Genomic DNA, 15,329 nt, shown 5'->3' on the forward strand with positions numbered 1-15,329 from the left:
TAATTCAAGTAATTATCTGTAGTAATAAAACACTTTAAAATGTATTTTTCACATCAAGTAATTGGTCATGTTCCATGACCGCTCACCTGCAACTCGTTTCCTGGAAGGATCAGGTAACGCCGACAAATCCACCGGACTTTCCAGGCCTGACATGCGACAGACCTGTGGGAATTGGAGTGGTCACACTCTGTTGGTCTCACCTGCCTCATGTCTGCTTATATCATTGACACTCACACTCACAGTTAAACGGCATCAAGGTGAGTCCAGTAGAGTATGCGGATTGTATTACAACAACTACAGTATACCATCAACGCTAATATCTAAATCTTATTTAGCTAGAAACTTCCAACTTCCATTCGATATATTTCAACTGCACAAATACTGTATAAAAAATACATTTCAAACATTTGTGTATACATCCGTTTCACCATATTTGACACAATTAGTATTGTTGGTTTCAACGACCCGCGCACGTTAAATTTTTTCAATAAAAGTATTTTATATTATATAATAATGATGATATATATATATTTATATATATATTTATACATAATAAATATATAATATGATATAATAATTCATAAATATATAGTAATATAAAAATACAATATCTAATTATATATATATATATATAATATACATTAAATTAAATTTAGCTGATTTACCTAATATTGTGTCAGATGATGAATCTCTCAATGCAACCTAAAATTAGCAATCATATTTACTAATTATTTGAATACAAAATATTCACAAAGGTGTTTTTTGAACGTTTTCTTAAATCAACGGATCAAGATAAAGTCAAAATGAAAATGTTATATATACACAAAATTAAAGGAAAGTAGAGTATACAAATTTTGTTGCATTAAATGATACAAAATTTAAGAAATTTTGCAAAATATATATATTTTTTATATGATTTTTAATATCTTTGAATTTATTTTTTTATCTCTCTAGTTTTCTTTTTTTAATATATGTGTTTGAAAAATAATATTCATTCAAGTAATAAAAATATTATACAAAATAAATAAATGGGGAACACAGTGCTTAACAAAACAAAAACTGAAAGCAATTTTGTTTACCATAAAATACTTTTTTTTCAAAACATTGTTAAGGAATGTACAAAAAAAAGTACTTTAATTAAATTTCTTCTGTGTGTTTGCTGTATATTTAAAATACATAACAAAAAGAAGAAGAAAAGACTGATGTCCCTCTCCAGCTGAGAGTTGAATCAGGAAGGAGGAGTTTTGTCTTGTGGTTAGAAGTGAAAGTGAAATGAATGCAGAGGACTTATAAAGAGGAAGTTGGCTGACAAGAAGCCACTGCACGAGGTGAGGAGAAGGACGAGGAAGAGCAGAGGGACACTACAGTGCTGGTGAGATACACGACACACATACTCTAATACAATCTCATGAATGTGTGTGTGCGTGTGCGTCATTTAGTTCTTTGTGTATGACTCCTCTGACGTCTGAGCCCTTAACTATATGCTGACTGAATCATTATTTGTTGCTCATCAGCGTCTGAGTCAGAACGGCGAATATGTGTGTTCCCTCATGTGTTCTGGACTTTCTCCTTCCAGCTTCAAATGTGGAGAAGCTCCTGTGAGTGCTCGTCTCCGTTCAAGTCTCATCCAGCTGACATCCTGTGAAGCCTTGAGTTTTACTTTCCCTTCTGCATCAACAGGTTTTTCAAGACAAGGCTGCTCCTAGTATGTCCCCAAAAGAGACACAGGTGAGTGGACAGCATTGTCCTCAGGCTCCTCATTCTTGGGTGTGTGGGTTGGTAATGTGTGCTGGGTTTCGGCTGGATATGGCGGGTGCGTTTTGAGCCGTTGTGCGGAGAGAGGAAGTCACGAGCCAAAAATGAACGGCGGCAAGACAGAGGTGTCCAAACTCTTTCTTCCAAGGGCCTCATACGGAAGAATTAAATGATGAAAGGGCCACTGATTTATTTAACACACTTAAACTATATATGCTAAGCAATCATATACAGTATATTGTTTATTGGTATATATAGCAAGGCAATTAGAGCAAAAAGTCAAAGATTTTTCAGCATAGCGGGGCGGCCCTGTACCCCACGAGAATAGGCCTACCCCTGCACTGAGTAACTGAGTCACAGCAGAGTCACATCTCTACATTGAGAATCAAAACAAGCGCAATCTGTATGAAAATGACCTTGACACACAGCTGAAAATGGAACAAACAATTGCAATCCGGGCAATTTGCTACTAAAACCAAATAGGGTGCTATGAGTATTAATTGTGTTACTTAATATTTTGTGAATCGAGCCCAGCTCTATACAGTATGCACATATTTACTATAATGCTTTTCAAGTACCGAACGGTGTAATTGTTTTCTGCACTGTGGGTTCAATTCGCACTCAGCAACAGTGGCAACGAGTGTCTCTACCGTCTCTACTGTACTTGTCTCGTAACTGATGGTGACCAATCCGGGGAGTACAGTTGTCTGCCTTCCCTTTGCCTAAAGTTAACTTGGATTGGCTCCTGCTCCACTGTGGCCCTGAACAGAATAAACCCTCCATTCTAGCAAATGGTTGGATGGAAAATTAATGAACATGAGTATCAAATAAAACGGGCTTCACTGATTTCTGACGGGGGTATAGTACCCCTTAGCAGCACAATGCCTTTCTCCTTCAAAGAGAAAGTAAACCTTACAGTTATCTTGATAATAATATGTTATATGTGACATCACTAGGCTAAACATGACATTCTGATGAACTCATTCACTGCCATTAACGGCTATAGACGTCAAAAATTCATTTGAACCATTTCTATTAGTTTAACATTTTTTCCACTTTTGTTAATAAGAGTATGAAAACCTAGATTTTTTTTTATTGTTCATTGAGAACAGATATAAAATTTGTGATTAATCGTGAGTTAACTATTGAAGTCATGCAGTGAATTACCATACAAATTTAAATCGCCTGACACGATTTAAAGAAAAGAAAAGGATTATTAAAAATTAGGGGCATCAGGTGATTAACATTTTAATCGTAATTAATCGCATGACTTCACTAGTTAACTCACGATTAATCACAAATTTTATATCTGTTCTGAATGTACAATAAAAAAATATAGGTTTTCATGCTCTTGTTAACAAAAGTGGAAAAAAATAAACTAATAGAAATAGTTCAAATGAATTTTTGACGTATATAGCCGTCAATGGCAGTGAATGAGTTAATATTACATTTGTGGAATATGAGTTATGCAGCAAAATCCGGTCAATTTTATCAGGTGGCGGCCATTTTGCCACTTGCCGTCGACTGAAGATGACATCACAGTTGCTAAGGGCTCAGGTCACGACCAATCACAACTCACCTGTTTTCTGAAGCTGAGCTGTGATTGGTTGTTACCTGAGACCTGAGCAACTGTGATGTCATTTTTAGTTGACAGCAAGTGGCAAAATGGCCGCCTTGTGATATTGATAAAAACAGCTGGATTTTTCTGCCTAACTCACATCCCACTAATGCAATATTAACCAGAATGTCGTATTTAGACTAGTGCGGCTGCATGCAAAATATTATTATCAAGAAATATTGGGGGTTAACTTCCCCTTTAAACGTAAGTACATATCAACTGAAGGTCCAAATTACAGGATATTACAATGACTAATATAGATTGTGTGTTCTGGATATCTTCTCCTTTTCAGGAGTGCTGTCAGGACAAGATGCCAACTGGACTGAGGCTTTTATTTTGGCGTGTGGGATTGTAACGGAACCCGTAATGCAGCTGTGATTGTGACCTCCAGCTGGTTAGGGGCTCCGTTTCCATCCCACCAGGCATAAGACATCTAAACAGTGAACACCTTTAATGGTTTATACCAGTAGGCTACATATAACAACATGGGTTTTTTTTTGTTCAGGGTTGTTGCATTGTAAGTATGTTTTGAAAAGAAGACTAGTTGGTGTTTTTCCTCAATGACACGCTTTCTCCCGGCTGCTTAGCCAATATAAAACAACCGGGAATTTCGTGTCAACCAAGAATGACACCAAAAAAGAAAAAAATACTTTTACTGATGAGTCCCAGCTTTAACAGCAATGTAACTGTGTTTTGCCGTATTTATCTCATGTTATTATTTTTGGGTGGATTACATTCACTGCATTACAATTATTTTATAGATGTCTATATAAACAAGAACCGATCACAAATAAATGTTACATTACTCTCTCCTTGATTGATTTGTGTATTATTATTATTATTATTATTGTTAGTTTCTCCCCGTGCTTGTGTGTGTATTATCCCGGTAGTCCTGCTTCCTCCCACATAAAAATAAAAAAATAAAAAATGCACGCTATGTTCATTGTAGACTTAATTTTTTATCAGGCCTACAGTTGGTATAAGTGTGAAACTGTGAATGTGAGCGTTAATGCTGGTTTGTCTATATCACTGGTGCCAAACTCAAGGCCCGGGGGGTTAGATCCGGCCCGCTGCATGATTGTATGTGGCCCGCGAAAGCATGTGTGCAACTTCCATGATCCTCACTAAAATCTGTACCAAAATTTAAATTGAGATTTTGCAAGATTTTTTGTTGTTGCCCATTTTACAGTAACTTGAACAATAATAATAATTAAAAAAAATCATTATCCTTGATTTATTATTTCAAAACTAATAATCCATAAATTTGTTGTGTACTGTTTATGTAAAAATACAATGAGATAAACGTATTTGGTTTCACTGTAAAAATGGCCCTCTGAGGGAAGCTGTCACTACAAAGTGGGCCGTGGCAAAAAATTTTTTTGACACCCCTGGTCTATATTGTCAGTGTTGGATGGAAACCTTCTATGTTCAAATACGGTCATATTTCCTGCTTTTTTTTTAAATTGCATATTTTTTCAGAAATGTATTATTGGTCACTGCTCGGTCCCTATGTGGCTTCACTATTGTAGCAAATGATTGACCAATCTCAAGTGTTGTAAATAGCTTGCTATCATTGACAATGCACTGTTAATGGCTCAACAAACATGCCAATGACATAGGTTGCGTTCACACTGCAGCTCAATTCCGATTTTTTCATGAGTATCTGACTTTTTTCATGCAGTTTGAACGGTACAATTCCGATTTTTTTCACACGAGACCTGGGCCTCTTTCTTATGTGGATATAAATTGGATATGTATGTGATGCGCCTAGCTGTGAACGCTCATTCGCAAGCATCCGATTCATACATCATCAAAAGCCTGATATGCACTCTGCGCGGGAGGCAGAGAGTGCTCGGAAGGGAGACTACTGACACGTCTGTGAATATATACAAAGCTGTTTTGAGTAACAGCGTTACATTTTTATATGTCTTTAATTTAATCGCACTTGTGTTGCGTTGTTCTTGTAATGTAAACAGTAAATAAAAAGATCGGAATTAACAAAAAATCTAAATTGGGCATCATGCCTTGCAGTGTGAACGAAGCCTTAGTTTCCTGAAAAAAATATGGTTTGGAGGATGGATGGATGATGGATGAAGTATTACATTCATTCATAATCTGTTACCTTTATTCACTTTGTGTGATTTTCAAGAAAAATGCATTATGTGCAAATCTTGACATGACGTTTTATGTAATGTAATTGTAAGACCTTTTTTATGTTATTTTTTAATGTGACAGAAATAGCACAATATGCCGTAATATAATAATAATAATAATAATAATAATAACAAAAACAAAATCGGTCCACCGCGGAAATATAACCGATCGGGAACACGAGCTAGAGCTATTGTTTCCGGTTGATGGGAAGAAGAAAAAAACAGCCACAGCGCCCTTTCCACTTTAGCCAATATTATCGACGAGTACTTGGCTATTCCTGTTTTCTGTCGGCCGCATCGATGCTTGAATGGACCCGGATTGCCACTCACCTCGGCTGCGTATGTATTAGCATAGCGCGGATGTTCTAGCTACCCCCGTTTGTGTTATGATAACGATGGAGAACATCGAGGAGTCGTCTTCGCCCCTCCGTATCACTCCCACCGTCCGGGCGCTGAGCTCCGCACTGCGGGCCACGCGTGGTAATGCCCACGACTCTCGCCGAAGGGACAGCGAGAGGATGTTTCCGGAGCCGGAGAAGGAGAAGCTGTGGTTCAAAGAGAGCAGCGCCAAGAACCTCCGAACCCGAGACTTCTTGTCGCCGAGTACCGTGCTCAACACGCTCTATGCGGACGGACAGGTTTGCTACAGGCTCATTACACGACCTTCTTGTTTGACACAAAATTAACCACCAAACAGCGTCCACAACCTAAATTGACTCAACGTTGATAAGAACTCATACTAACACTCCGTGTCCCATTCGTTTAGAAAATAATATTGTTCATTTAAACCCTCAAAAAGTAGGATTTTGTGGACTAAGTAAATGTGAGTAAAAATTGTGTTAAACTGCCAAATTCCAAAACACAAATATTGTTATTTATTTATTTATTTATTACAGAAAATATAAATTGTGTGTGTGTGAGTGTGTGTGTGTGTGTGTGTGTGTGTGTGTGGGGGGGGGGGGGGTCACCGAGTTTAATACAATTTGAATAAGATTTGAAGGACACTATATTGGTGTCCAAAATTAAAACAGAGAGCCAGAATCCTCATTATTCTGTCAATGTAAGTGAAACCTGGAATTTCAATACATTTCCAATGAGAACAACATTTAAAAAAGAAAAGAAAAAAAGAAAAACTAACAAAAAGAGCTACGCAAGGTCATATTTAAAGGAAGGCCCATCAAGATCGACCATGAGATATTGTGCTTGAGGCGGTCATCATGGAGCCATGAGCGGCAGATCGCAATATGGGTCAGACAGTCACGCACAACTGTAACTCTGTGTATAAATGTGTGTGTGTGTGTGTGTGTGTGTGTGTGTGTGTGTGTGGGGGGGGGGGGGGTGTGTGCGCGTGTATAAAAATCAAACTACCGTTTCTCTACTGTGTCATGTTCGTTAGAGCCTATCCCAGCTGACTATGCGTGAGAGGCAGACTACACCATGGAATCCGGCCATCAGTCAATTGCAGGGCATACAGGATAGCCCAGTGATTCACAATTGTTTTACAAGTACCTCCTCAAAAATTTCATGACAAATGATGCGGATGTTTTTGGATTTGTCTCTAAAAAGTGTATTTAATATTATTATAAGACACTGTAACATTATGTGCAGGTTGAACATTAACACTGCACTTTCAGAATGATTCCATTTAAATATACGTATTATACAAATTGTACCAAAGCAAATGTTTGAAATCAAATAGTTTTTAGATTAAATGAAAATGTACTTAAAATTGAAATACATTCAAAACAAAACATTTAAAAGTTCAAGCTACTGTAGCAGTATCCACACTCCACAGTGTGAACATTTAATCCACCAATTCTTCACCACTAGATGTAGTTAGAGCCCGTGTTCCACATTTTGAGAGTCACTAACAACCATTCACACCTGTGGACAATTTAGAGTGTTTAATGAACCTAACACATATGTTTTTGGTATGTGGGAGAAAACTACAGTATCCTGAAAAAAGGCCCGAGCTGAGATTCTAACCTAGAACTTCTCCACTGTGAGACAGGCGTGCTAAACTCACACTTTGATGACTGGTCTCTATGCAGTGAAGATGGTGAGGGGATTTCTCATGTCAAGCCAGTTTAATGAACATTACATAGCTGCTGTACAGTAAAGATTATGTGCTACTGTTCACCACTATCTTGGATGGTGTGTGTTAGAGCTGGAGAAAAAAAAATCTGATTTGCGATCTTATCTTTTGTTTGCAATGACATTATATGACAATGGCATTTTTCAAAACAAGTTTTTCTTTTAGTTATTTTCCCCCTTCTGGAATTTGTTTTATTTCTGTTAATACCAAAACTATGCAAAATGCTGTTCTTTTTTCCCCCCCTCAGCAAGTGTTTTCCCCAGCATTAGATAGCAGCAACGTTTACAAAAGTAAAAGAAATGAAAATAAAAATACAAATGAGTAAATAAGTGCTTTCCTTTGGAAACACGTCCCTTTAGTCAAATTATAATGTAAACATGATCGTGAGTCAATTAACATTTAAAGTGTTCACCAATTTAACATAATAAAATGAACCATCTAACCGTGTGACTCGGCAGGTTCATATCAAGTCAATGTCAAAGAATTGATGCCACACCGCTCTCGCTCTCTCACACTCTTTTCTCGTGTAAAGTACAGGTGGTGCAAGACGAACCCCTGACGTATACCTCGGACAAACATTTCCAATAAGTCTTGTCAATACAAATCCCTTTTGCAACAATGCTTGTTTATACACCAAATACCATACAATATTTTAATAGTTTTTGTTCCCACTCAGGTCCCTCCGGCGGTGATGTCCAGAATTCTGTCTGTCCGAGGCCGTGGCGTTCTCCCGGTGGCGGGAGGGGAGGTGATGGATGAAGGTCTGAGGGTGAGGGTGGACCGAGCCGCCGCATTCAGGGCCGTCCTAGACGGCGGCGCCGCAGAGTACCTGGCACCCGCTGCTCAGAGGCAGGGCTGCGTGGTGCTCAACTGTCCGGCCCTGCACCCGAAACCCGAACCCCCGACTCCTGATTGCCTCACTCTGGGACAACTAAGGACCATTCTGTTGGCCGACCACATGGGGGCGCTGTTGAGAGGGCAAGGGTGAGTTCCTTTTCATAATTCCTCACATCAGCCCGTTTTGATTGAATTAAATTTTTTTACTTGGGATATTTTTTGTTTAAAAAAACAAAACACTTCTCATTTCAGAATATTGTCCATTGCATAGTATCTCCCGTTTTTTCCCCCCAGTCCTCCTACCACCAACAACATGACCACAAAATATGATGATGATGATTATAAAATAACTAATGCTGTAAATAAAATAAAAAATACATTTACAATTACTGTCCCTTAAGATATGGTCCATCTCAGATTTACAGTGTCCCTGTGCCCCCTGCTGCCCGAAGACAGCAGCATAGTCACCTTCCTCCGCACGCTGGGCATCGATTGGCCGACATTCGCGGCCAACTGGACCAATGAGGAGCGGGAGGAGAAGATCCAGGAAGCGCTGGAGAAGTCGCCATACAGAGAGAGGGAAATTGAGAGAGACAGGAGGACGAACGGAGGGCCGGGCACGAAGAAGGCGGAAAAGGGCGAGAATGAAGGAGCAGTCAGGATAAACTTAAAGCGAGTGTTCCAGGATGAGGGGCTGCAAGGATATGACCCCAGCCTCGGAACCTGCACAGGTAAGGTACGGCCAAGTAACCTCAGTGGCTTTTCTAAGTGGACCACAAATATTGTGAGGCATGCAAACGCGTGATTAAAACTTATTGTCATTTTACAAGATATTAAGGACACAGAACTTTTTGTCAAAATGTGAAGATCATTTTCTCGCTTAACACAACTTCCAGTTAAACAATACATATCAAATAAGAAACTACCTATCTCATCTTCAGCTGTCCTTGTCAATTAAAGGCACCCCCACCCCCAAAATAATGTTGAAATTAATGGTAATTTTAAATTTTTCTAATTATTAGTTCCTGATTATAAAACAGCCACAAGAAGGCTGCCGATGCTTGTATCACTCACTGAGTACCGATACCTTGAAATAAAGCTGTGTATCAGCCCGATACTGCTACCTGGTATCGGTATTACAGCCTCCCTAGTTCTAATTAAAAGGTGGAATTGTAAGTACACAGGGTTATGTTAATGTTTGTAGATCTGGAATTACTCTGTTTTAACAAACAAAATTGCCTTCTTACATAAAACCCCCCAGCTTTATTTTTGTCATGCTTTATTTATTCATGTTACAGACTGTTTCTGTACTTGCATGTTGTATTTAGATTTTGGACTCTATTTTGAAGGGCTTCGATGTTTCTGTGCTGTAAAACGTGGTGGAACTTGCTCGGTGCACTAAAGGGCTTTCCCCAACTGTTTCCACAAAGTTGGAAGTATCCATCCATTTTCTCTATTTTATCTATGTCCTCATTAGTGTCGCAAGTGAGCTGGAGTCTCTCCCAGTGGACTTTTTCTGATGGGTGGGCTACATCATCCTGGACTGGTTGCTAGCCAGTGAATCACAAGACACATATAAACATACAAACATTTGCACCTATGGACAATGTAGAATCTTCATGGAGCTAATGTATGTTTTGGAATGTGGGCGGAAACCGTTAACCTTGCTCTCGCAAGATGTATTTGTGAGTTCACAAACTCCCAAGAATCCATCTTGTACCGCTCCCATTGATTTCCACCAATACGAACCACTGGTGGTTCGGACCAATCACAGAGCGACATTTTATTTGGGGGCGGGATATGCAGCTGTGACGAAAACAAGAAGCGCCGAAGCCGTTGAGAAGGAACAAACCAAACGTGGCAACATTCTGTTCTCGCTGAATTAGTCTCTTGCATCCGCATATGAACATTGCAAAACTGACAACATAAACTCAAGTCACAACAGTCGCATGTTGGTGACGACATTTTCATTCTTTGCCGTGATTGGTCGAAACAAAAGTTAGGTAGGCGTGCACACGATTCTGCTTCGTCCAATCAGCTCGAAGTGTTGTACAGCATGCCCCGCCTTTCCCGAGCAAATCAACGCGGAGCAGTCCCAGACTGATTTTGTGGAAAACCCCCTTGAGTGAAGCACAAATCAATCTGGCTATTGCCAGGCTAGGAAACCGGAGGACCCTGAGGAAACCCGCAATCACGAGGAGAACATGCAATGGAAATGTGCAATGGTCCAAAATGTCTTGGTGATGAGATGCTGATTCAGATGGAATGAAAGATTGATGAAGTTAATTAAGCAGTGTGCCCTTTAGTCCATATTTGCTACTAACAGATTATTGGTGCATGCGCGTTCAGTCCACAGAGACAGCGTTTCCCATCTGGCACAACTGGACCTCGCCACAGCTGACTGCACCGTAAGACAAGCGCACACGTGATCACAGAGACACGCGTCTTATTAAATGGAATGACCTAACGACAGAGCACGAGTGAAATATTTCTACACACCATTTTAACATTGTGCAGGTCGCCATGGCAACAGCCTTGCATGTGACTTCCTGCCAGGATGAGTTCCGCCAGCAGCAGATAGCGATGCTGTGGAGAGCCAGTGGGGCAACGCACACACAGGTAATACACATGCCCATGCGCGCTCGCTTGTGTTCCTATTTTTACCTGCTCTTCTTGGGTGTTTGCAGAGACATCTGGTGTGTGGGCCTGTCAAGACTCCTTCTTCTCAACTCTCTTCTGCACAGTACTTGCAGTAAGACACACCGTCATCTTCAAACAGGGTTTCTCATCCTCGTCCTCCTTCTCATCACATTCTGTCCTTATTTTTTTCTTTCTGCAGTAATATGCGCATGCTGTTCGTTAAAACTCCTTTTACAGGATTGTTGCTGATGTTTCTTTTTCTACATTAAGTTTTTTTTTTTTTGTCTTTCAACAGGCTTAGAAGAGGTCAAATGAAGGAGGCCTCGGAGATGAAGTACGGAGATCAAGTAGAAGGTGCGAGTGTGCGCGTGCGTACGCGTAAGACTAATAACGATCATTTAAACTTAGCTGCAGTAAATTAATTGCATTTTTCCTTCACCTCATGTAGGTCAGACATGGGATGACATTATCAGGGTCATGAGCTCTGCTACGATCAGATTTGAGCTGCTCTCGACAGTCCACACCAGTCCGGTGAGTCTGCAACACGACGCAGCGTAATTATTTTAATGGGCATTCATTAAAAAAAAAAAAATAATCCAGACTTTTTACAATTAGTAGGAGTTTAATGTATTATTTCAATCTGCTCCTCACAATATAAAACATGAAATGTCTTCTTTAAACAAGGTAGTTGGGTAAAAGATTGACAGGTTAATAGATAGGAAAAAAATTATAACTGATAGATACAGTAGATAAGTGTTTCTCAAACTTTTTACATCAAGTACCACTTAAAAGAAATACTTTGCTCTCCAAGGAACACCATCAACACATTAAAATGCAGTAGCATTATAGGCCCATGTGTTCATCAAGAATGAGACGAGGCTTTTTGTTCCCCCCCCCCAAAATATCTATGTAATATTGGTGCAAGCCACTGTAACATTATACACAGTTTGATCATTAACACTGTGCCTAATTATTTTTGTAAAAAAAAAAAAGCTATCCTTAATTAATAATTCAGTTATGATATATTATTGCACATAAAAATTAAATACAGTGGTGTGTAATGCATTTTAAAAAATGAACAGTGAATTTAAAAGTTAAATACAACTTAACCGTACTTTGGCAGTGTGTATTTTGCATACCTCGAGAAGGGAGCCCGCCTTTCACTTTACTCGTTCAGCTAATAATTATCATTGACTGAACAGCAAAAAAAGCAGACTAGTAATGAAAATAATGTGTTGATATTGAGTGGTAGAGTAATAAACCTTTCACATATCATGGTGAAAGTAAGGAACTTACAATTTCACTCGAGTAGACAGTCACACAGAGGTAATCAAATGGGTGGGTGGGGGGTTGTACTATATTTGTTGTTGTTTAAATATTGTAAACTCTATGGTTAATATACATATTATATACTTTTTTTAGCTTGTTAAAAATAACAGTAAAAATATATCTATGTATATACTCAAAATTTTTTGGGGGGGGCTATTTTTCACTTTTGGGCTAAATACGTGTCTGGTTGCCGCCATCTTGTGGCATCTATTGGCAATTACAAACCTTTTTGGGTAGGTGTCAGATTTTCACTATTCAAGGCAGGGGCTCACTGTAGTATACAAACCCCTATGGTTCTTTTCAGGTGACATTGGATGTCCAAAGAGAAGGGGGCGTGTCCACCAAAGGGCCGAGAGGCGGCGTGTTTGTGATGTATAACTGCGCCAGACTGCACACGCTGTTTGACAGCTATGACCGAGGAGTAGAAAAAGGTGAGAGTTCAGACTTTGAATCAATATGAATTAACACTAATACTTACAACTTTAGATACGAGGCCTGAGGAATGATCAATGTTGGACTAGCTGTACTGTAGACTTTAAATGCTGTCTCATTAGAAAACACAAGCAAAAGATTGCAGATAGTCTGATGACGACAGGAAGAACATGACAAACCATTAAAAAGTATATTTTACATAGTATAGCCCCATTGCTATACTCTAATAAAAGCACAGAAAAAAAAATGCTTGTTCTTCCAAATGTATTTGGTGTACTTTCCAACTTGCAGGTCTGTACCCAGAAATCCCTGATGGCTCGGAACTGGACTTCTCTGCCCTCAAAGAAGAAGTACCCCTTCTTTACATTCTTATTTAGTGAAGTTCAAAGTCACATCTTCATGCTTTCACGCTATGAAAAGACTTTGCAGCATTGCGTCTGTGTTTGCATTTGCAGGGTGAGTGGCTCCTCCTCTTCAATTACCTTATTCCCTTCTCTGAGCTGCTGGACCAATCAGGGCAAGTGTTGGACTGCGAAGGGGGAGGGGCAAGAGTTAATCTCAAAACGGAGCAGGTCAGAAGGCACCAGTGATGACATTTTGCAAAGATTCATTTACTTAACTGCTCTTTTAATTTCTTCCCCCCCGACTCAGATTTGTAAGTTTCTGGTGTCTCTCAGTAAAGACTTCAGCTCGTACTACAACAGAGTACACGTCTTGGGGGTGAGGTCATGTTTTAAGTTTTTTTTTTCTTAATAAAATGATTTTAGTGACGCTAGCGTCAAACATATTTCACTCCCTCATTTGTTCATATTTAGCAATAGCTTCAATGATGCTACACAGAATTTTTTTTGAATATTGAGCATGAAGGTCATCGACGTAGCAGGTTCCACTGTATGTGCGATCTGTATTCTTCTAACGTAATGTTTGTCTCCCTTTGCTGTCTTTCCTCCTAGGAGCCGTTGCCTCATCTCTTCAACCAGATGTTCTGCCGCCTGTATCTTTTGAGAGCCTTGCGGGAGCTCTACCACAGCGCCCTGGAAACCCTCAACCTTCCGCCCATTCGGCAACTATAGCCTCCGTGTTGTGCCAATCACTCGGCCCCGTCTCTACCCGCCCGCCATTCACCTCGTGTTCCAACAGGACACAATATTGCACCCCTGCCCTTTTTTAAGGATCAAATGAAAGTTAGTTGAGAGTGGCTCCTGAAGCCCGATGCCGCTTAGTTGTGTGCCTAAACACACATTATAGCTGTTTAAGTCTCTTTTTAATATGATGCCAAATTTCTTCCCTAAAAATGTATTGTTTTTCAAATCCTTCTCCCTGTGCCAAGTATATTGTATAACCATTCATTGTCTCAACACAACACCAAACTCTGCTTTTAATGAGCCGTATTCCCAAATTCATGTGATTTATCTACCTTCTATTTATGAATGCCGTATAAATATTTATTACAACTATATAAAAAAATGCGTGTACAGAATAACTATTCACCATAAGAGTATGAATCATATGATTTCTACTGGTCAAATCAGGCTGTTAAGATAATGCACGAAATAGCATGAACATATTGTATATGAAGATTTTTCTTTTTCAAAATAATTCTTTATAAATGTTGGGAGGGGAATGTTGTGATTTATTATTGATCTGTCAGTATTACTGATTATTAGTGATTGTGTTGCCATTTCACCTTGGCTCAAATGTGCCATTGCTTGTTTTCAAAACGACACTGCAACTAAATGTTGATTGTTCCTACTTGTTCACTCCATCTTTTTTTAAATGACCTTTTCTCGTTTACATGACGATGGGGGGATGGAGGCAGGGAGGGAAATGACCAAAATATGCTGATTCATTCACAGTAACTATTGGCCTCCACAACTATTCTCATATTATTAAAAACAGGTTCTGTTTTATTTTCATCCAAATGTTTCAAAACAGATTATTTCTTATGTTTATAAATGCTCGCTCAATATTTTTCCTTCACAAAATTGCTGTCTTGTGACCGACCTGCCTTAACTGGGAGTTGAGGTTAACTGTAGTGTGCCACGTTCAACGTAAGGGGGCGACATGTTTTCAAGCGGATGGCAATAGGCAGGTAGGATTCTGGTTCTTCAATTTTCACCCGAAGTCAACGCAACCTGGCTGGGGTGAGTTCCAGCTCCCCGAGTGACCCTGAATATGACACATGAAATAGAAAATGGATGAATGTCCCACTATGGATCAGTTAAAGTATTACCCCTTTGGTCCAACACTTCAAATTGTAAACATGATTTAATGGCTGACATATGTCTTTTAAAATACATGATATAAAACGCAGATCTCCTGCATTTGCTCACCTGGCTCCCTTCAAATTTCACAAATATAACGACAGTGTTTCTTTCTGTGTGACAGTGGCTCCACGATCTTATTGTTCTTAGTGCTCCACATTGTAATTTTGTCCATGACGCTTCAAAAAACAAACATACAAAAACTA

At 39.3% G+C, this 15,329-nt stretch overlaps 1 protein-coding gene across 1 annotated transcript; it reads left to right on the forward strand.

The window, feature by feature from the left end:
• Positions 1-5,705: 5,705 nt before the first annotated feature.
• On the forward strand, positions 5,706-14,611 carry dalrd3 (DALR anticodon binding domain containing 3). The gene is made up of 13 exons (XM_086070125.1): positions 5,706-6,164; positions 8,298-8,605; positions 8,876-9,189; positions 10,808-10,866; positions 10,976-11,077; positions 11,146-11,210; positions 11,394-11,452; positions 11,547-11,629; positions 12,732-12,858; positions 13,151-13,209; positions 13,315-13,431; positions 13,511-13,579; positions 13,813-14,611. Exons 1-13 carry the CDS (start codon positions 5,913-5,915, stop codon positions 13,930-13,932), a joined length of 1,734 nt encoding a protein of 577 aa, XP_085926251.1. The 5' UTR covers positions 5,706-5,912; the 3' UTR covers positions 13,933-14,611.
• Positions 14,612-15,329: the final 718 nt, after the last annotated feature.

The sequence above is a fragment of the Leptonotus elevatus genome, chromosome 2 (assembly GCF_054856555.1).
Source record: "Leptonotus elevatus isolate MCC_2025b chromosome 2, RoL_Lele_1.0, whole genome shotgun sequence".
In the NCBI taxonomy this organism is placed as follows: domain Eukaryota; kingdom Metazoa; phylum Chordata; class Actinopteri; order Syngnathiformes; family Syngnathidae; genus Leptonotus; species Leptonotus elevatus.